Source organism: Oncorhynchus tshawytscha, linkage group LG24, assembly GCF_018296145.1.
Source record: "Oncorhynchus tshawytscha isolate Ot180627B linkage group LG24, Otsh_v2.0, whole genome shotgun sequence".
NCBI classification, from domain to species: domain Eukaryota; kingdom Metazoa; phylum Chordata; class Actinopteri; order Salmoniformes; family Salmonidae; genus Oncorhynchus; species Oncorhynchus tshawytscha.
Window position 1 is genome coordinate 2,577,692 of NC_056452.1, and position 23,526 is coordinate 2,601,217.

Here is a 23,526-nt window from a genome sequence, read left to right on the forward strand (position 1 = left end):
ACTTCACCATGCTCAAAGGGATATTCAATGTCTCCTTTTTTTGTTTTTACCCATCTACCAGTAGTTACCTTTATTTGGGAGGCATTGGAAAACCTCCCTGGTCTTTGGTTGAATCTGTGTTTGAAATTCACTGCTCGACTGAGGGACCTTACAGATAATTGATAAATGTGGGGTACAAAGATGAGGTAGTCATTCAATAATCATGTTAAAAACTATTATTTCACACAGAGTCCATGCAACTTACTATGTGACTTGATTGTGGAATTGTGGAAAAGGTCAAGAGGTGTGAATACTTTCTCAAGGCACTGTACCATAAGTATCCCTACTTTAGCAACAACACAAGCAATGTAATGTTTAACAAAAAAGGTTGTTTTATTGCTGTTTTAAATTACATACATCCAAACTCCCAACACCTGGGATAAGATGGCTATCTACATGAAGTTAAATAAAACGAGTAAGTATAATGGAAATTCATCATAATACAAAATAAATAGCATACACCCCCCAAAAAATTGCAACATCCAATACTCATACAAGTAAGTCCTACACTCACACAAAAACACACTCATATACAGACAGACAATTCAATCAAAACAATTCAATCCAGGTCAGAAGGATAAGTGAAAGGCAACATCCATCCTGCGTAGCAACACAGCCTTGAATTGATATGCAGTTATGTCTCTGGTTGTTTCCCACACTTAAATTCCATGCATTCGTGCAGTACAAGAGCAATTTCATTTTCGCCATATCCTGAAAACCTGGATAACTGAATTGACTGAGTCGGGCCCAAAGCTTCATTGATACTTACTTGGTAATTTGAAGCACTGCTAATTTATTCTTCACAATCAGAGTGGCCACTACTGTATGTTTAGAAATTATATAATACAAACCCTTTTGCATCCCTCAATGTTAGCTTGTGCTAACAGACTTGTAATAATGCCACGTCAGGTGTAATATGGCAACCCCAAAAAATGGCTAAGCTTCTGAATGGTGTCAAGGTGGCCCTGACAGTTCAAAGCCCTGCACTGCAAGAGTTCACAGTAGGCAGAAAGTAGATACTAGTACCGATACTACTACCGACAGACTTGCAAGACTGAAGACAGAGACAGCCGAACACAGACAGATAGTTGTAATTCTACAGTACAACCCTCTAGGGAGGTGAAATGTTTTGGTCAACGGGAGAGATACATGTTTGTAGTTGCTGTAAATTGTAAATTACGATCTGTAATTGTATATTGGCTATGTTTTCAAGTAAGCAACCATATTTCCCATCTATAGGAGATGGTGCGCAGTTCAGCCGAGTAAAGACATTGAAAGACAGTGGAATTGAAGGGTTTGGGCAGTACTGCAGCTCTTCCGGTTGGTTTTCTTTTTTGACACGATTGGAGATGCATGTGATAGACAGGCTTTTCAGTCAGAGATGAGACATATAGAGTGACAGTGTTTTGAAATGAGAGAGCGTTGGATTTGAGGAATGAGGGTGGAATAAAGGGAATTTAAAGGTTTATTGAGGGTGAACATCGTCCTCCTTTTGACAGCAGAAGAAAAAAAGGAAAATTTGTGTTTATTTTTTTGACAAGTCCAGGGAGTCCCTCCCTGTTTCAGTTTATCTTCACCCATTTGGTGCTTAATGAACACGACCCAGGTTTCTCATGTTGGGTTGAGCTGTGTCTCCCAGTGTTTGTGAATGGCAGTCGTTCTTTGGTGCCCTCTAGCTGGGAGAGAGGGCAGGGCTGTTGTCTGTGCTGATGTGGACCAGGCACTCGCTGGACTTAAGGCTTGCCAGGGACTTGCAGCTGGGCAGGGAGTTTAGAGAACCACACAGGACCATCATGGAAGGGGTGTAGTCTTTATCTAGGGGAAGGACATATGTTGTCAAAACCAACATGAAATGTGTGTTAGCTGTAGGTGTGTTCATGGTTTTATTTTTATGAGAGCACAGGAGTGCGTGTGCACATGTGCATAATGTGCATACGCTTGCATGTGTGGCGATCTTATGCATGCATGTGTCCATGGCTCCATAGATGCGTTTCTGTCTGTGTGTGGTGTAACGGCATGTATCCTTATTTGTGAACAATACGGGTAGTGTGTATGAGTGTGTGACTACAGCACCTGCTGTGCACCACGCCTCTCCATTCTGCTGCCCTGCTGTATTCTGGGAGTCGGAGTCCAGGCTGACCACTGACAGCAGCTCTGTGCTGGGGAAGCTCCTCCTACAGGCATATGGGGACATAGTAAATATACTCTCTTTCTTTTTTTCACACTCCCTCTCGCTCTCTCAGCGCTGACACGATCCCCGATTCTACATGACAAACAATCATATCTACCTCATATCGTTAATTTCAATCTGAAAGTTCTGTCGTGTTTCAAGGCCAAGCAGACAAATATTTAAAAAACAAACATAATTGGCTGCACCTTTTCCTCCTTATTTCAATTGACTGATCAACAAAATAACCTCTTTATGAATTTAGGAACTAATTAAACCAAACTGTTGCTACATAGATGCAGTACAAAGACAAGCATTTTGCTGGGAGCATGTAGTCACACCTGCGAAAGAGCTTGCCATCGTCATGATTGTTGTAGGGCTGTTGCCATTGGTTGACGAGAGGGATTGACAGGTTTTTGGCCAAAATGTTGGAGTCACACGGAATCAGGCTCGTCCTGCAAAACACAAGAATCCCAGTATAATCAAAGCATATCCAAATTGTGTCAATATGGTAGGCTTTTACAGTGATAACCCTGTAGTTCACAGTGAATATGTGTACACCACACCAAGCTAACAATTCTAGGGAGAGAACATTTTTTGTCAAGTTACCCGTAATGTTACCCTAATGTTTGAGTGTCCAGTTTTCTGTTAATTAGGGGAACATTCTATCTATGTTACAATGTTCTTAGAATATACAAGATGTAAGACATTACTGTTCCAAGCACATTTCATGAGAACGTTGCAAGAACATTCCTGTGTCCAGTTTTCTGAGGGTTAGGAGAATATTCAATTGATGTGACATCAAACATACACAGAACATGGTTGCCATGTTCTCAGAACGTAAGATATTAAAGTTTGAAACATGTTTCATGGGACCGTTGCAAGAACATTTCTCGTGTATCAGTCAGGATGTCACCTGATGGTCCCTCGTTTTCCCCCCAAAATAATCAATACATATCATGCCTTAATTACTATGGCCAAGCCCATCAAGGGCCTGATTGGTGATTCACAACTCTGTTTGTTGGCAAGGGATACTCACACACAGGGATTTTAACATAGTGTTTTTATCTTACATACTTGACACGCATGATTACATTGTGCATGTTCATTTAGAGTGCATTAGGAAAATTTTCAGACCCCTTGATTTTTCCACATTTTGTTACATTACAGACTTATTCTAAAATTAATTACAGTTTTTTTCATCAATCTACACACAATACCCCATAATGACAAAGCAAAAACAGGTTTTTAAAAGTGGTTGCAAATGTATTAAAAATATAAAACAAAACTATTTGTTTTATATTTTTCATACATTTGCAACCACTTTTAAAAACCTGTTTTACATAAGTATTCAGACCCTTTGCTATGAGACTCAAAATTGAGCTCATGTGCATCCTGTTCCCATTGAGTTTGCCAAAAGGCACCTAAAGGATTCTCTGGTCTGATGAAACCATGACAGATCTCTTTGGCCTGAATGCCAAGCGTCACGCTTGGAAACCTGGTACCATCCCTACGGTGAAGCATGGTGGAGGCAGCATCATGCTGTGGGGCTGTTTTTCAGCGGTAGGGACAGGAAGCCACTCTTCAGTAAAATGCACATGACAGCCCGCTTGGACAGACCATGAGAAACAAGATTCATCTAGTCTGATGAAACAAAGATTGAAGTCTTTGGCCTGAATGTCAAGTTTCACATCTGGAGGTAACCTGGAACTATCACTACGGTGAAGCATGGTGGTAACAGCATCATGCTGTGGGGCTGTTTTTATGTGGTAGGGACAGGAAGCCACTCCTCAGTAAAAGGCACATGACAGCCCGCTTGGACAGACCATGAGAAACAAGATTCATCTAGTCTGATGAAACCAAGATTGAAGTCTTTGGCCTGAATGCCAAGCGTTACGTCTGGAGGTAATCTGGAACTATCACTACGGTGAAGCATGGTGGTGGCAGCATCATGCTGTGGGGATGTTTTTCAACGGCAGGGACTGGGAAATTAGTCAGGATCGTGGCAAAGTACAGAGAGGTCCTTGATGAAAACCTGCTCCAGAGAGCTAAGGATCTCAGACTGGGGCAAAGGTTCACCTTCCAACAGGACAACAACCCTAAGCACACAGCCAAGACAAAGCAGGAAGGCTACCCAAAACATTTGACCTAAATTAAACAATTTAAAGGCAATGCTACCAAATACTAATTGAGTGTATGTAAACTTCTGACCCACTGGGAATGTGATGAAATAAATAAAAGCTGAAATAAATCACTCTCTACTATTATTCTGACATTTCATATTCTCAAAATAAAGTGGTGATCCTAACTGACCAAAGACAGGGAATTTACTAGGATTAAAATGTCAGGAATTGTGAAAAACTGAGTTTAAATGTATTTGGCTAAGGTGTATGTAAACTTCCGACTTCAACTGTATATACCTGAGCATCTCAAAGAGAACTCCATAGTATTTTTGAACTCGACACCACATACCATGTCGAACAAACATCTGTCATTGAGAAACTTATTTTAATTAGATCAGATAGGTGCATCACTGGGGCCATAACGAATTAGTTGGATGGGAATTTGATTTCTATAGAGGGGCACATTCTTTTCATGGGACCTCCTGCATGTGCACGCGCTTGAGCTTCTACACATTTTTGAATGGATATTACAGTAAAGACCATAGGCGGCGCATGAGTTTCAAGTTTGGGGAAGCTTACAATTTATAATACCATTTCTACCAATGTCTGTGCCAGTTATGATTTTCATATGCGCATTTTCGTGGAACAGTTTAATTTCAATACTAACATTTTCATTTCTCAATCCTTGTCACGTGGTTAATCATTAAAATCTGAATTAAAATGGCAAATATCTAAAAGTTCAAATTCAACTAATGCAAGAGCACCAGCCATTTAACACATTGACACACTGATCGATTGGCGGTTCAAAAAATATTTTCCTATAGGACAATGCAGCAGTAAGCGTATAACTTCCACCGTCAACTAAGTAAAATACATAAGCCTAAAGACAAAAAATAAAAACAGCAGAGAATATCCTCATGAAAATTCCGGATCTTTTAACCACATTAATCTCTCTACTCAGCCTGTCTGCCTCTCTATCTGTCTTTACTTGAGCTAGCATTGTATCAAATCAATCCGAGAACTTGCAACATTGTATCAACTAGCCTATTCTGGGCCCTCAGAGTTTTCCATGCCAGTGAGCTCGGAACAGACAGCTGTTTTTGAGCAAGGGAGAAGTGTTCAGGTATTTTATGACATTTACACTGGATAAATGGGATCATCAGATCATGATATTTGGCTTGGTGATTATCGAGGCCGGGAGATTGTTGGAAAGATTTTTTAAATACTGTGAGGAACTATTATCATTCTCAATGGATGTAAAAAATATACATAGTTTTGTTGACTTACTGTGTGAGGTGAAGACAAAATGACAGCGAAGCTCAGCTTATTAGCAGTGGACATGGTGAGTTATAAAAGGCCAGAAATCAGATATTTCCAAAGGGGCACTTTCCTACATTTGTGTGCAGCAGGCCAAGTACTTCTATTCGTACTCAGGTATGCACGCTCCCTCAGCATAATCAGGACAGAGAAACCAGACATATGCTCACATGGATATTGCTCACATTGCTCACATGGAGCACTCCAAACAAAAGCCAATTACATTTTATTTATTTTTTTACAAAACTTGGAATTGATGATTATGAAATAAACCAAAACTGGTTACTTAGAAGTGTAGCAGGTTGTGAACTCTGCAAATAACGTTTCCACCCCGACAATGAGAATCATAAATTACTGTAATTAATACATGCATTAACAGAAATGACCAAATGATGGGGATTAAAGCTACATTTACTGCTGGTGACATATGTAATGGGGAATTTATCAAAATAACCATTCAAAGGGAAAATATTTCCCACAATGAAACTATGAATGCGCAAGGATTGGCTGTAGATATCTGAGCACATTCTGGAGAGCTTAGTGCATGCACTCTAGAGTGAGACACGTCATATCTTCACCAAACACCCATCCCCTTCTTGTCTCAACATTTAAATTATACTCAAGACACATTGTCTTCATACACATTTAGAAGCTTTTCACTGACAGCCGCAAACCAATAATCACCTAGGCTGCCCAAATTGCTGGCTTCCTAAATAGGCTTATGTGATTTGAAAGAATCCACATCAATTTTTTTTTTTACAAGAAGCTAATAATCCTCTGTTGGATAAATCATGCTCTCTGGTGAAGTATATTGAATGATTTTATTTAGACAGGTGTAATTATATCATTTTGGTAAAACATCAATTTACTTTAGGGGAAGCCAGCACTGTTTATCCGCCAACGTTCCTTTCCAATTCGCAAGTGGCTGAAACCAGAGACCTGTATACAGTATACTGATGAGATGCTCATGTCTCCCCTCTAACAATGGGAGTCGTTGTCCCAAAAGCATGAAGGCAGGCGACAAGCTTAGGTCTGCATATTAAGCTCATAGAAACGCATTGGGCTTATTTTGGCGAGAGTGAGCCCTCTCACTTCCCCTCTTCCTCTCTGCTGAAACTATCTCACCTGAGATAGCATCCAAGCGAGTGAAACAGTCCCCTTCTGTCTTACTATATGTGGCCCATGTACAGTGCCTTGCGAAAGTATTCGGCACCCTTGAACTTTGCGACCTTTTGCCACATTTCAGGCTTCAAACATAAAGATATAAAACTGTATTTTTTTGTAAAGAATCAACAACAAGTGGGACACAATCATGAAGTGGAACGACATTTATTGGATATTTCAAACTTTTTTAACAAATCAAAAACTGAAATATTGGGCGTGCAAAATTATTCAGCCCCCTTAAGTTAATACTTTGTAGCGCCACCTTTTGCTGCGATTACAGCTGTAAGTCGCTTGGGGTATGTCTCTATCAGTTTTGCACATCGAGAGACTGAAATTTTTTCCCATTCCTCCTTGCAAAACAGCTCGAGCTCAGTGAGGTTGGATGGAGAGCATTTGTGAACAGCAGTTTTCAGTTCTTTCCACAGATTCTCGATTGGATTCAGGTCTGGACTTTGACTTGGCCATTCTTACACCTGGATATGTTTATTTTTGAACCATTCCATTGTAGATTTTGCTTTATGTTTTGGATCATTGTCTTGTTGGAAGACAAATCTCCGTCCCAGTCTCAGGTCTTTTGCAGACTCCATCAGGTTCTTCCAGAATGGTCCTGTATTTGGCTCCATCCATCTTCCCATCAATTTTAACCATCTTCCCTGTCCCTGCTGAAGAAAAGCAGGCCCAAACCATGATGCTGCCACCACCATGTTTGACAGTGGGGATGGTGTGTTCAGGGTGATGCGCTGTGTTGCTTTTACACCAAACATAACGTTTTGCATTGTTGCCAAAAAGTTCAATTTTGGTTTCATCTGACCAGAGCACCTTCTTCCACATGTTTGGTGTGTCTACCAGGTGGCTTGTGGCAAACTTTAAACAACACTTTTTATGGATATCTTTAAGAAATGGCTTTCTTCTTGCCACTCTTCCATAAAGGCCAGATTTGTCCTATGGACAGAGTCTCCCACCTCAGCTGTTGATCTCTGCAGTTCATCCAGAGTGATCATGGGCCTCTTGGCTGCATCTCTGATCAGTCTTCTCCTTGTATGAGCTGAAAGTTTAGAGGGACGGCCAGGTCTTGGTAGATTTGCAGTGGTCTGATACTCCTTCCATTTCAATATTATCACTTGCAAAGTGCTCCTTGGGATGTTTAAAGCTTGGGAAATCTTTTTGTATCCAAATCCGGCTTTAAACTTCTTCACAACAGTATCTCGGACCTGCCTGGTGTGTTCCTTGTTCTTCATGATGCTCTCTGCGCTTTTAACGGACCTCTGAGACTATCACAGTGCAGGTGCATTTATACGGAGACTTGATTACACACAGGTGGATTGTATTTATCATCATTAGTCATTTAGGTCAACATTGGATCATTCAGAGATCCTCACTGAACTTCTGGAGAGAGTTTGCTGCACTGAAAGTAAAAGGGGCTGAATAATTTTGCACGCCCAATTTTTCAGTTTTTGATTTGTTAAAAAAGTTTGAAATATCCAATAAATGTCGTTCCACTTCATGATTGTGTCCCACTTGTTGTTGATTCTTCACAAAAAAAATACAGTTTTATATCTTTATGTTTGAAGCCTGAAATGTGGCAAAAGGTCGCAAAGTTCAAGGGGGCCGAATACTTTCGCAAGGCACTGTATCTGATGCTGTCAGGACAAAAAGTGTATGACGTCATACTCGTTGTCCTAACAGCATCAGATACATGGTCTACACATAATGAGACAGAGGAGCGCTGTTTCACTCGCTCGGATGCTTTATCTGAGATTATTGCTTCTTTCTGTCAGCACGTGTCTCGTGAAATAAATTATATGTATTTCAATAGTTTATTTGTACGGGCAAGGGGGTACGGTAGGGCAGGCCAGGCCCCCTAAAAGCGTCCAAGTGCTTCCCAGACAAAACAGTTTGGAAGAGTTTGTGCATATATTATGACAACATTTTGTTAGTTTTGGACTTCGGTAAGGGTTTTGCTGGGTGTTCGGGCACACACCTTTTTTTATCGAGGCCTGCCGATGTTTGTCACACCAGCCTTCGCTTTGGCTCACCAGCCTGTTTGTCACACAAGCCATCGCTTTGGCCGTACGCCAACTGCAGGCTACAACACCACCTTCCCAGCTCCCCGCGGGGTTTCAACAGGGTCTTTACTCCTACTGCGGGGAGTCAGACCACCCCTGGGACACCTGTCCTAGAAGGAGAACCAGGCAAGGAAGCGACAGGCCGAGGAGCGCTTCTGCACCTTCACAGGTAGGCGTGGACGTGCCTTGCTTCTCTCTGTCCACCCAGCCCGTCCTCCCCCTGACTATCCTGGCCCCCCACTGAGTTCTGCCCTAGTGGAATCAGGTGTTGCAGGCAATTTCCTAGACCGGTCAGTGGCCTTATCATTACGCATTCCTCCAGTCCCTTTACAACCCTCTATCCCAGTCCTTTCCCTAGACAACCTTCCCCTAGGAACAGGACTGGTGCGTCAGACCACGATTCCAATTTCCCAGTTGCTCACAACCACCATGAACGCATCACTTTCTTCATCTTAGAATCTCCTGCACACCCCGTAGTTTTAGGTTTCCCATGGATACAGCTGAATAACCCCAGAATATCGTGGACAGAGAGGAGGTTGTTGGGTTGGTCGCAGGAGTGCCAGGGGATGTGTCTGATGTTTCAATCTGTGCCACTTCCGTGGAAAGTCCGGACCAGGCCACCCACGTCCCTATCCAGGAGGAGTACCGGGACCTACAGGTGGCCTTTTCGAAGACTCGTGCCTGCCCCCTCATCGCCCATAAGACTGCACTATCAATCTGCTGTCTGGTTCTACCCTCCCACGGGGGCACATCTACCCTTTCTTGCATGCAGAGACCGAAGCCATGGAGGCCGTCGTCCAGGAGGCAACTGGTTCCAATCCCCACTCTATCAAAGTATATACACTACCGTTATGGAAGTACATACTACAGTTCAAAAGTTTGGGGTCACTTAGAAATCTCCTTGTTTTTCAAAGAAAAGCCATTTTCTTTTGTCCATTAAAATAACATCAAATTGATCAGAAACAAGGTGTAGACATTGTAAATGACTATTGTAGCTGGAAATGGCAGATTTCTTAATAGAATATCTACATAGGCGTACAGAGGCCCATTATCATCAACCATCACTCCTGTGTTCCAATGGCACGTTGTGTTAGCTAATCCAAGTTTATAATTTTAAAAGGCTAATTGATCATTAGAAAATCCTTTTGCAATAATGTTAGCGCAGGTGAAAACTTTTGTCCTGATTAAAGAAGCAATAAAACTGGCCTTCTTTAGACTAGTTGATTATCTGGAGCATCAGCATTTGTGGGTTCCGTTACAGGCTCAAAATGGCCAGAAACAAAGACTTCTCTGATGAAACTCGTCAGACTATTCTTGTTCTGAGAAATGAAGGCTATTCCATGCGAGAAATTGCCAAGAAACTGAAGATCTTGTACAACGCTGTGTACTACCCCCTTCATAGAACAGCAAACTGTCTCTAACCAGAATAGAAAGAGGAGTGGGAGGCCCCAGTACACAACTGAGCAAAAAGACAAGTACATTAGAGTGTCTAGTTTGAGAAACAGACGCCTCACAAGTCCTCAACTGGCAGGTTCATTAAATAGTACCCGCAAAACACCAGTCTCAACGTCAACAGTGAAGAGGCGACTCTGGGATGCTGGCCTTCTCGGCAGAGTTGCAAAGAAAAAGCCATATCTCAGACTGGCCAACAAAAATAAAAGATTAAGATGGGCAAAAGAACACAGACACTGGACAGAGGAACTCAAAAAGGCCAGCCTCCCAGGCCACAAGCACCAATGAGGAACGAACTGAACACTGTCCCAATAAAGGTTATCTCATAGGCATGTGCTTATTGGGCCAGTAGAGTTAGGCCCTGTCCAGAAGAAACCCTAACCCCTCCTACCTAGGCATTTACACTTATGTAGATGAAACAACTTGATAGGTGTAAGCAATAGGGTGAATGCACTTGGAAGTAAATCTCAGCTCTGTTAAAAGTGCACTCAAGAAAATATATTTTAATCGATCATAGTGATTCAGGAGTATCATTAAAACATGTTAATATGCCCAACCAACATTAGACAACTATACAGAAAGGCCTTAAATAGCTGAAATAAGTAAATCAAATCAATGATCAGAATAGTCATATTAACCAATACTTGACATGGACATGGTGTCATAGCATAGCGGGAAAGATCGGAGTACCATGAACCAGGAGATTGTGAGTTCAAATCCCAGGTGAAGACAAGTTGATTAATAATTAACGTATAAAATGCACAATGTAATCAAGTGTGAAAACGTGTAAAAACACTGTATGTTAAAAGTATCCCTTGCCAATAGACAAAGCGATATGAATGGATCAGTCGTTCACCAATCCGTGCCTTGATTGGCTCAGCAACAGTGACGTGTACATTTTTTTGTGGGGGGACACAAATATTCTTGCAATGTTCCCATGAAACATGTCTAGAACATTAATATATTATGTTCTTGAGAACATGGCAACCATATTCTGTGTATGTTTACAAGAACAAGAAATTACATAATTTGATGTGTCTCAGGTAACTCTCTAGAATGTCCCATAATTCTTCAATTGGTTTAAGATATGGTGACTGAGATGGTCATGGCATACAGTTTACATAATTTATGCTCATCAAACCCTTCAGCTTTGTATTTACTGCAGTTTAACGTTGCCCTCTGAGAGGTTGAGTGGACCTAAACCATGCCAGGAAAATACACCCCACACAATAACAGAGCCGCCAGAACCCTACCCAGCTAACAATTCTAGTGAGAGAGAACATTTTAGTAATGTTACCCGTAATGTTCCCCTAAGGTTTTCCATTAGTTAGGGAAACTGCTAAGAATGTGAGAGTATATACTGTGTCTGTAAAATGTATATAGGTTCAGAACTTTTTTGAAACAGCACAGTTAAAAATATATGGCAAATATATAGTGGAAGTCGGAAGTTTACATACACCTTAGCCAAATACACAATTTGGTTTTTCACAATTGCTGGCATTTAATCGTAGTAAAAATTCCCTGTTTTAGGTCAGTTAGAATCACCACTTAATTTTAAGAATGTGAAATGTCAGAATAATATTAGAGAGAGTGATTTATTTCAGCTTTTATTTCGTTCATCACATTCCCAGTGGGTCAGAAGTTTACATACACTCAATTAGTATTTGGTAGCATTGCCTTAAAATAGTTTAACTTGGGTCAAACGTTTCGGGTAGCCTTCCACAAGCTTCCCACAATAAGTTGGGGGAATTTTGGCCCATTCCTCCAGACAGAGCTGGTGTAACTGAGTTAGGTTTGTAGGCCTCCTTGCTCGCACATGCTTTTTCAGTTCTGCCCACAAATGTTCAATGGGATTGAGGTCAGGGCTTTGTGATGGCCACTCCAATACCTTGACTTTGCTGTCCTTAAGCCATTTTGCCACAACTTTGGAAGTATGCTTGGGGTCATTGTCCATTTGGAAGACCCATTTGCGACCACAATTTAACTTCCTGACTGATGTCTGAGATGTTGCTTCAATATATCCAAATTTTCCTACCTCATGATGCCATCTATTTTGTGAAGTGCACCAGTCCCTCCTGCTGCAAAGCACCCCCACAACATAATGCTGCCACCCCCGTGCTTCACGGTTGGGATGGGGTTCTTCGGCTTGCAAGCCTCCCCCTTTTTCCTCCAAACATAAAGATAGTCATTATGGCCAAACAGTTCTATTTTTGTTTCATCAGACCAGAGGACATTTCTACAAAATGTACGATCTTTGTTCCCATGTGCAGTATACTTTGTCCCCTAGTATACTCACTTTTGCTGCCAGCAGTTTATACATTAATGGCTGTGTGTTGAGTTATTTTGAGGGGACAGCAAATCTACACTGTTAAACAAGTTGTACACTCACTACTTTACATTGTAGCAAAGTGTCATTTCTTCAGTGTTGTCATATGAAAAGATATACTCAAATATTTACAAAAATGTGAGGGGTGTACTCACTTTTGTGATATACTGTATATACAGTACCAGTCAAAAGTTTGAACACACCTACTCATTCAAGGGTTTTTCTTTATTTTTACTATTTTCTACATTGTAGAATAATAGTGAAGACATCAAAACTATGAAATAACACATATGAAATCATGTAGTAAACAAAAAGTGTTAAACAAATCTAAAATGTAGAAAATAGTAAAAATAAAGAAAAACCCTTGAATGAGGTGTGTCCAAACATTTGACTGGTACTCTGCATATGGGAGATTGGAAATAATGTAGACAGTTACATTGATGGAAGCTACAATGTATCTGCAATATTAAAGCTGATCTACCCCCCCCAGCAAAAATGTTTAAAATAAAATAAAAATGTGAGAGTAGGTAGTCTCCCTATCGAATCCAAGGGCATCAGCACCAATGCTAACCACTGTTTTAAAGTCACCATTGTCCTCATGGGGAAATCCCTGAGTGGTTTCCTTGAATCCATGCAACTTATTATGTGACTTGTTAAGCAAATGTTTATTCCTGAACTTATTCAGGCTTGCCATAACATTGTATTTAATTAATACATTTCAGCATTGTATTTAATTCATTAGTAAACATTTCTGAAAACATGGTTCCACTTTGACATTGTGTGTAGGCCAGTGACAGGTCTCAAACCCAGGCCACCAGCACCAAAGCAAATGCCCTAACCATTGTCCCAATAAGGGATATCTCATTAAATGTGCCTATTGGGACAGTATAGTTAGGTCCTGTCCAGAAAAAACCTTAACCCCTCCTCCTCCCTATGCACTTGTGTAAATCTGAAACAACTTGATAGGTGTAAGCAATAGGATGAATTCCATTTGAAGTAAATCTCACCCCTCTTAATAGTACACTCAAGAAAATATAACAACGCCATGAAACATGTCTAGAACATTAATATCTTATATGTATGTTTGGTGGGACGTTGACACGTATGTTTCTTGCCTAGAACACTAATATCTTACACTTAGAAAAAAAGAGTTCTAATAGGGGTTTTCCACTTTTCCCCATAGCATAACCCTATTTGGTTCCAGGTAAAAACCTTTTTTGGTTCAAGGTAAAAAACATTTTTGGTTCCATGTTGAACTCTCTGTGGAAAAGAGTTCTATATGAAACCCAAAGGTACTACTTGGAAGCAAAAGGGTTCTACCTGGAACCAACAAGGGTTCTTCAAAGGGTTATCCTATGGGGGACAGCTGAAGAACTGTTTTAGGTTCTAGATACACTCTTAGAAAAAAAGGTGCTATGTTCTGAGAACATGGCAACCATGTTCTGTGTATGTTTTGTGGGACGTTGATGGAATATTCTCCTAACCAACAGAAAATTGGACACATGAGTGTTCTTGCAACGTTCCTATGAAACGTGTCTAGAACATTAATATATAACATTCTGAGAACATGGTAACCAAGTTCTATTTGACATTAAGGGAACGTTCTCTACAGTTGTGGGAATGTTTGTTGTTAGCTGGGTACCTGTATGTGTGTCTCTAGTTGTGTGTATTGTGTGTGTGTATGTTTGTCTACATGTACGTTGCATGCATGTTCGTGTCTGCACGTGCATGTGTGTGCATGTGTGTAACCACTCACAGTTGCTCCTGCAGCTCCAGCACGATGGCCTCCAGCTCCCTCTTCTCCTGCTGGCTCTGCTCCTCCAGCTCCACCAGCCTCGTGTTCAGCTCCTTGTTCTCCGTCTCCACGTTTGTCAACTGGGATTCCCGCAGACGCACCAGCTCCTCCAAATAGCCCTGGAGACAAGCACACATCAGGGCTGTTTTTTTTCTGGAAGAAAACAGGCTGAAATGGAGTCAAATGGGGAGGTACTTGTCAAATAAGAAACTTTTTTTTAAACGTTTTGCTACAGTGTGCCCTATGACCCAGCTACACATATCCAATGATGCCTTCCATCTACTTCTGTCTTATCAATGAGTCCTATGATAGACTACAGAGAGCAATTTGTGAGCCACATTATCTCTTGCAGATGAGGCATTTCAAGTTATGGTTGGGCAGGAGCAGCATCTTCATAAGAACAAACTGTGCAATAACATTCAGCCCTGATCTCTGAGGTAACAGTCATTTGGGGCATGCCTGGGCACGTGTATACACCCCAATATAGACCTAGTGTCTAGTTTGTGATTATATACCAAGGGCTAGAGGATACACCTATGACCTAGCGTACACCTAGGAGCAACCTACCCTAGGGAGCAAGTGAGCTGTGAATAGTTATTACAGTACTTGAAGAAAGACACCCAACAACGACTATCTTGTCCCCTGTACTTGAGTGCCACTCATAGGCTTACTGTGGGGATCTACAAAGATACAAAATGGCTACCCACCTTCTGAGCGTAGACAATCTTGAACCTCTGCTCCATCTTGCGGCACTTGTTGGCCCAGCACTCCTCGTCGGTGACCAGCGGGACGTAGGGGTGCTCAGGGACACTGTCATCGCTCGTGCTGCTGTCGATGCTCCGATGGTCATCGTCGTCATCACTCAGGTAGTCATAGCTACACAGACAACAACAGATGTCAATAATAGGCCTATTTAGGCTATTAATATTGGGCCCATTTCCCGAACCCAGATTAAGCCTAGTCCTGGATTAAAAATCTTTCTCTATAGAGGATCACCATTAAAAGCATGTTTTAGTGTTGGCCAACGCAGCCGTTTTTATCTCAAAATCAAATCATTTCTGGGTAACAATCAAGTATTTTACTGTTATTATTTATTTTCAATTAAAATGGTCAAAAATATTTAAAAAATTGCTTCTTAGTAGAGAGCAATTTCTCAAGCAAGAAGGTTGCTAAGACTGTCTAGCTGTGGTCTGAGTGGGGAGGGGAAAACTGAAAACTAGCTGTTATTGACAGAGAGGTTTGGAACTCTCTTTCGTACTGGGCTATTATCTAAATTTACCACCTGGTGATGTAGGCAGGCAGGCCAAAACTCCATCCCACCCAAACATGCTGAAATTTCAGGCAGTCATTTTAAACAGCTCTTACACTGTTCAACTTAATACAAAAATAGAAATGAAGAAAGTACAGTAAGTGCAAAATAAAGTAACATGGTTGATGATTTCATCTTAAATCAGCCATAAATCCCCTTGTGACAGGGGGAATGGAAGCTTGTTGTCTGTAACAGGGAGGGGCAATTGAATGCAAAATAATAATAATAATTGTAAGAAATTGTTAAAAACATTTCTAGCCTGTCCATCTATGGTTAACAGTGTTGACGTGTTATGGTCGACCCGCTCAGTTTCCCACCACAAAACACCAGAATATGGCCAAAAATAGTAGAACGAGCTCACCTGCTTTTGGGTCTTTCTATGAATAAAGGGGCCAATGTGTGACATCAGGGTCAACATTTTTAAATGTGATCTTCTTGCTTCACATGTGTAGTAGGAATAAGAGTCTAGGTAGGTACAATGAGAACATAACTCTTACCAACAACAAAACATCTACATGTCGTTCAAAATGTCACATGAAACATGGACACTGCATGTTTCTTTTGCCTAGTAGCCAGGTCTGTTTGTGCTTTAGTCAACTTTTCTATAATTTATAGCAAAGATTGTAGAATAATGAAAACGATAAACAACAGAATTTCTATTTTTTTTAAATAGTTGATATAATAGAATAATATAATACAATGGGTTCCGGCAACAAAATCATTGACAATAATAATAACCAATAATGAAATCATTATAATCAATTAACTCTTCAAGCAGTGTATGTATGTGTGTGTGTGTGTGCGCGCGTGTGTGTGAAAAATAGGAAAGAGGATGCAGCAAATCAAGGAAATGCAATTGAGATTCTCCCAAGGAAGGAGGAAGCAAGTATTTTACAGATATTAAAATTGTTTGACAGTACCAGACTGACTGACTGGCTGAGCTACCATAATACCCATGGCATGTCCAGAAACAACCCCTAGCCCATACTGCCCAGAATCTAGACATGTGTAGATCTGAGAGGGATTAACTTGTGGTGACATGGTGAGAGCTCCACCTTACCCTCTGATAGGCTTATTGGAATGTTGGTGGTACACCTTTCCAATTCTTTCAGATCTCCACAAGTGTCTAGGGGTAAGGGCTAGGGGTTGATTCTGGACAGGACCCCACAACCCTTTGGGTGTGTGGTGGACCTACAGCACAACACTTGAGGCATTGGTTGAATGTTTAATTCCATTAGTATACGCACGCAGATTTGCACCGGTGTAAGCTGGACACACCCATGGCACTGTATCAGGCTGATCAAACAGGTCAGGGTAGCTGGAGACCTGCTGTAAACAGTTAAAGGATATAATGTCTACTATTCACACCCGTGCTTCATTCCAGCGAGATAGATATGCAACCACTGACTAACTATAGCTAGGGCATATCTCTAATCAAATCAGATCAAATCTTATTGTACACATACACGTGTTTAGTATATGATATTGTGGGTGTAGCAAAATGCTTGTGTTTCTAGCTCCAACAGTGAAGTAATATCTAGCCAGTAACATCTAACAATTTCACAACAATACACACAAAACAAACAAATCCAAGTAAATGAATTAAGAATATGTAAATATATGGACGAGCAATATCAGAGCGGCATAGACTAAGATACAGTATATAAATATGAGATGAGTAATTCAAAATATGTACACATTATTAAAGTGACTAGCGTTCCATTTATTAAAGTGGCCAGTGATTTCAAGTAAATGTATATAGGCAGCAGCCTCTAATGTGCTAGTGATGGCTATTTAACGGTCTGATGGCCTTGAGATAGAAGCTGTTTTTCAATCTGTCAGTCCCAGCTTTGATGCACCTGTACTGACCTCGCCTTCTGGATGATAACGCGGTGAACAGGCAGTGGCTCGGGTGGTTGTTGTCCTTGATTATCTTTTTGGCCTTCCTGTGACATCGGGTGCTGGTAGCTTGCCCCGGTGATGGATTGGGCAGACCGCACCACCCTCTGGAGAGCCCTTTGGTTGTGGGCAGTGCAGTTGCCGTACCAAGCGGTGATACAGCCCTCACCTCCTCACTGCAGCCTGTCTCGTCATTGTTGGTAATGGTCTGAAAACTTGATGATTGAGTTGGAGGCGTGCGTGGCCATGCAGTCGCGGGTGAACAAGGAGTACAAGAGGGGGCTGAGCACGCACCCTTGTGGGGCCAAAGTGTTGAGGATCAGAGAAATGGAGGTGTTGTTTCCAACCTTCACTATCTGTGGGCAACCAGTCAGGAAGTCCAGGACCCAGTTTCACAGGGCAGGGTTCAGACCCAGGGCCTCGAGCTTAATGATGAGCTTGGAGGGTACTATGGTGTTGATTGCTGAGCTATAGTCAATGAACAGCCTTCTTACATAGGCATTCCTCTTGTCCAGATGGGATAGGGCAGTGTGCAATGTGATGATGAGTGCATCGTCTGTGTATCTATTGGGGCGGTAAAAAAATTGAACTGGGTCTAGGGTGTCAGGTAAGGTAGAGGTGATATGATCCTTGAACTAGTCTCTCAAAGCACTTCATGATGACAGAAGTGAGTGCCACGGGGCGATAGTAATTTGCTTTCTTGGGTACAGGGACAATGGTGGCCATCTTGAAGCATGTGGGGACAGCAGACTGGGATAGGGAGAGATTGCAAACACACAAGCTAGCTGGTCTGCGCATGCTCTGAGGACGTGGCTAGGGATGCCTTCTGGGCCGGCTGCCTTGCGAGGGTTAACACGCTTAAATGTCTTACTCACGTCAGCTACGGAGAAGGAGAGCCCACAGTCATTGGTAACGGGCCGCGTCGGTGGCACTGTGTTATCCTCAAAGCGGGCAAAGAAGGTGTTTAGCTTGTTCGGAAGCAAAATGTCGGTGTCCGCGGCATGGCTGGTTTTCCTTTTGTAGTCCATGATTGTCTGTAGACCCTGCCACATACATCTCGTGTCTGAGCCATTGAATTGTGACTCCACTTTGTCTCTATACTGATGTTTTGCCTGTTTGATTGCCTTACGGAGGGAATAACTACACTATTTGTATTTTGCCATATTCCCAGGGAAATATACACGGCTGTGACTATAACCGAAGAGCATTCTCTTGGGAGGTAATGTGACGGGCATTTGATTGTGAGGTTTTCTAGGTCGGGTGAACAAAAGGACTTGAGTTCCTGTATGTTATCACACAATGAGTATTTAATCATGAAACATACACCCTGCCCTCCTTCTTCCCGGAGAGATATTTATTCCTGTCTGCGTGATGAACTGAGAACCCAACTGGCTGTATATCAGTATATCCCGAGAGAGCCATGTTTCCATGAAACAGAGTATGTTACAATCTCTGATAACTTTCTGGAAGGACATCCTCGCCCTCAGCTCGTCAACTTTATTATCCAGAGACTGAACATTAGCGAGTAATATACTCAGAAGCGGTGGGTGGTATGCGCACCTCATGAGTCGGACTAGAAGTCCACTCCGAGTACCTCTTCTTCTGGTGATGTTTTGGGTCAGCCTCAGGAATCAGTTCAATTTCCCTGGGGGGTATGAACAAAGGATCAGATTCGGGAAAGTTGTATTCCTGGTTGTAATGCTGGTAATGCTGGTGAGTTACCGCCGCTCTGATATCCAAAAGTTTTTCCCGGCTGTATGTAATAACACAAAAAAATGTCTGGCTTAATAATATAAGAAATAACACATAACAAAACAAAATAGTGCAAAGTTGCCTAGGGGCTAGAAGCATAGCCTATATATGAAGGGCCAAAATGTGTGAACTTTCACAGTGAATGCTTTTGTTTATACGTTTTGTGCGAATGAATAGAACATCACCAAATGCATCATTAAATGCATATTGTTCCTGTTTTATACAACCTTGCTGTTAATAAATCACAAAGCAGCATACAACTGAACTAAACAAATGGAACAAGTTCACTTTCTCGTCCATAGCCTAAAAAAGCATATCAAGTGCAAGTTAGCTGTTTAGCTCATATCTGAAGGCTGGGGGGCATTTAGGATGTATTCTACTCCGGATCGCTAAAATATTTGAATGATTATGATCACACTTCCTCAATTCCAATATTATGATAACACTATACCAAAGATGGTTTGGTATGATTTAGAAACTTGGGAACCAAACTTGAGTTATCAGTGTAGCTAGCCTTTTACCGCCTGGACTTGTTGAAACATGTTTACGCCTTGAAAAATGTATTTAGTCTTCTAGGGCAACATATGACATAAGAGAAGCTACATGTATCTAATTATAGACACGTTTACTAACAAATAACCTCCAAAAATGTCAGAAATTATAAGCATAAACATATCTTAATCAGGCAACAGAAAAACAATCCTGCAACCCACCCTGTAGCCTATAGCGCATTTTCTATATTTGGGGGTCAGGGTTGGGTGCCAGCCTCAGATTTTCACTATCTCATATAGTCGGATGGTTGCGGATGGGTTATTAGTAATTGCAGGCGGCTGCGGGCGAACAAACAGCTGACCCGCGCACCACTAGTAGCTAGGATATATCAGTCAGCTAGTTCATTAATACGAAAATACACACTAAATCTTGTGCCGAAATTGAGAAATCTTACCTTATCTTGGCACTGTGGCACAGTATTGGCAGCTATTAATCAATGAATTAATAGATTCATAGATGGAGATAGAAGGGTGACCTCCTACTTTGAAAGGACAGGAAGTGTTGGCTGTGCACTTGACCAGGCCTTCCACATTTAACCCCACCCACATTGGAACATCAAAACATGAAAAACAAATAAATAGACAGTTTTTACGATCCCGATTACTCAGTTTTAACTAGGAAAACAAACGATCAAAACGTACACGGACCGTAGTCTTAACTCAGGTATCTTGATTTAATGTTGTCCATAAGGTAAGCTAATTATCTTGACCATCATAACAACATAGATACCAAAATGTTCTGTCAATCCTCGAGATCAACATTAATTCCCACACTTTGGCTGTTGTTAAATCGGGTGCAGTATCAACACAAGCTTTTTATCACTTCACTGTCATTCAGAAAATCCTTTCCTGAATCAGTTGATGTTGCACGATAATGTCCCCACATAACTAAACAGCTAGACATCCAACGTGCATCAAATAACTATTAGCTAAATTATTGAAGATCCTGTTAATGACCGTATCGATTTGTCTTTCAATTATCATATTAAAGTTACTCTTTCTATTTAAAGTATTGGATTTTGCAATCACATACACTATTTTGGGGATGTGTGCCCATCCGTAACATAGGGAGATACGAAATGTTATGAGGTTACACTACACTTACGAGATCTCCATACAAAAAAAGAGTTGGACAGCAATATCCAGGAATTTCACAGGATCAAGGTCAAAGTGTAATTAATTTGTTAAATACTTAGTATATGATACAACAACAAACAACAGTATCATAAATGTAAGGAAATAAACATAGTGTTTAGTGTCACACGATTTTTGCTAAATCTGTGAAGATTCCAAGCATGACAAAGGGTTTAAACTAGGGATGACCCCATTTAGTCGACTGGTCGATTGTTTAGTCGATGGGATGTTGGTCGACTGAGATTTCTTTAGTCGAGCAGTAGCAATTAAAAAAATATCATGGTGTACAAGACTAATTCGTTGTGGAGGCCGTGGGATGGCACAATTCATCACTCTAAGGAATGTGCTACTGAAATTGTATATGGTGCAACACTAATAAAAATGATATTATTTTATAACAAATGCACTTTTTCCCACATTGGATACTGGCCACTGTCTGTGGTTCTGAAACACATCAGTGCGCTGTTGAATTGGCATATTTTCCTAGACCATGTTGCTATGTGCATAATAGCAAAGTTAACCAGCATATTGGTGATGAGAACAATGCGGCGGAGGAAGCAGCAGAATGAAGAGACGAGTAAACAACCCTTGCCTTATTGTCTAAATGTGACCCGTTTCAGGAAACTAGGCATATGTAGTGGGTCACTACTTCACAGGAGAGCCTTTTGAACATAAACATAACAAATAAAAATGTGTTTTTTTGGCAGAAAAGCCTTCTCGAACATGTGAACTTTCATGTGCCTTAATAATGAACTTGTATGCCATCTGTAAATATGAATACAATTGTTAAATTATTAGCCTAGTTGGTTTAGCCACAGAAAAAGTCAGCAACCTTCCCGCTAGCCATGATTGGCTGAGATAATGAGTGTGCTGGAAATGCCGAGAGATGAGTTTTGATTGGTCTGCCATATAGCACACTTCTGTCTATTTGAGATAGTCAATATGTGTAGGTAATCCTGTCTAATTAGGCTTTTTTATGTATAGCGTAGAAGTGCTGCATAAGTGTTGCTCTCCACTTTCTGGAGGACCGAGTTTTGAAATCAATGGAATTGGAGTATGATAGCTAAGGAGATGGAAAAAACACCTGTCTCCGGATTACATCTTTAAACTAAGAGCAACCATGGCTGTAAAAATATCTGAACATTATGAAGTGGATATGAACACATACGTATTCAATTACATGTTTGCTTACACATACAGACTTATACGTACACACACACGATCTCGCTCTCTTTCTCTTCTCTTCTCTCCCGCTCTCTCTATTGTCGAGAACTGTTTTATAATTTAATGTGTTTATTGTTTGTCTATATTTTTTATGTATTTGTCTACAAGTTTATATATGTTTACAACAAGCAAGGGGAAGATATCAGAATAGAGGCATTGGGGAATAATAACATATTGTATGGAATACATTTGTACTGTAGTGAAGCCGTCTCTAGAGTAATGCAAGGTCTCTTTCATGATCATGTGAAATGTCAATTGCTGTGGAAATGCTGGGATGTGTTTTTCAATTATGTTAAAAGGAATTAATTATATCTATGATGGTGATACGATATGGATTACAATTATCATCATGAATATTAAGGCTATACGCACTACGTTACACACATAGACATTTAGCAGATGTTAATGCGAGTGTAGCGAAATGCTTGTGCTTCTAGTTCCGACAGTGCAGTAATAACCAACAAGTAATCTAACTAACAATTCCAAAACTACTGTCTTATACACAGTGTAAGGGGATAAAGAATATGTACATAAGGATATATGAATGAGTGATGGTACAGAGCAGCATAGGCAAGATACAGTAGATGGTATCGAGTACAGTATATACATATGAGATGAGTATGTAAACCAAGTGGCATAGTTAAAGTGGCTAGTGATACATGTATTACATAAGGATGCAGTCGATGATATAGAGTACAGTATATACGTATGCATATGAGATGAATAATGTAGGGTAAGTAACAATATATAAGGTAGCATTGTTTAAAGTGGCTAGTGATATATTTACATCATTTCCATTCAGTGTCAGTGTGTTGGCAGAAGCCAATCAATGTTAGTGGTGGCTGTTTAACAGTCTGATGGCCTTGAGATAGAAGCTGTTTTTCAGTCTCTCGGTCCCAGCTTTGATGCACCTGTACTGACCTCGCCTTCTGGATGATAGCGGGGTGAACAGGCAGTGGCTCGGGTGGTTGATGTCCTTGATGATCTTTATGGCCTTCCTGTAACATCGGGTGGTGTAGGTCTCCTGGAGGGCAGGTAGTTTGCCCCCGGTGATGCGTTGTGCAGACTTCACTACCCTCTGGAGAGCCTTACGGTTGAGGGCGGAGCAGTTGCCGTACCAGGCGGTGATACAGCCCGCCAGGATGCTCTCGATTGTGCATCTGTAGAAGTTTGTGAGTGCTTTTGGTGACAAGCCGAATTTCTTCAGC

The 23,526-nt window shown here is 41.1% G+C and overlaps 1 protein-coding gene across 1 annotated transcript in view; it reads right to left on the reverse strand.

Moving 5' to 3' along the window:
* Positions 1 to 348: 348 nt before the first annotated feature.
* rundc3ab (RUN domain containing 3Ab) overlaps positions 349 to 23,526 on the reverse strand; it is a 45,297-nt gene continuing 22,119 nt past the window's right edge. The window contains exons 8-12 of the mRNA XM_024387186.1: positions 15,157 to 15,325; positions 14,411 to 14,568; positions 2,548 to 2,661; positions 2,113 to 2,213; positions 349 to 1,854 (exon numbers count right to left, since the gene is read on the reverse strand). Coding sequence (XP_024242954.1) covers positions 1,712 to 1,854; positions 2,113 to 2,213; positions 2,548 to 2,661; positions 14,411 to 14,568; positions 15,157 to 15,325 — 685 coding nt within the window. The 3' untranslated portion in view covers positions 349 to 1,711. The remainder of the gene's footprint in view (positions 1,855 to 2,112; positions 2,214 to 2,547; positions 2,662 to 14,410; positions 14,569 to 15,156; positions 15,326 to 23,526) is intronic.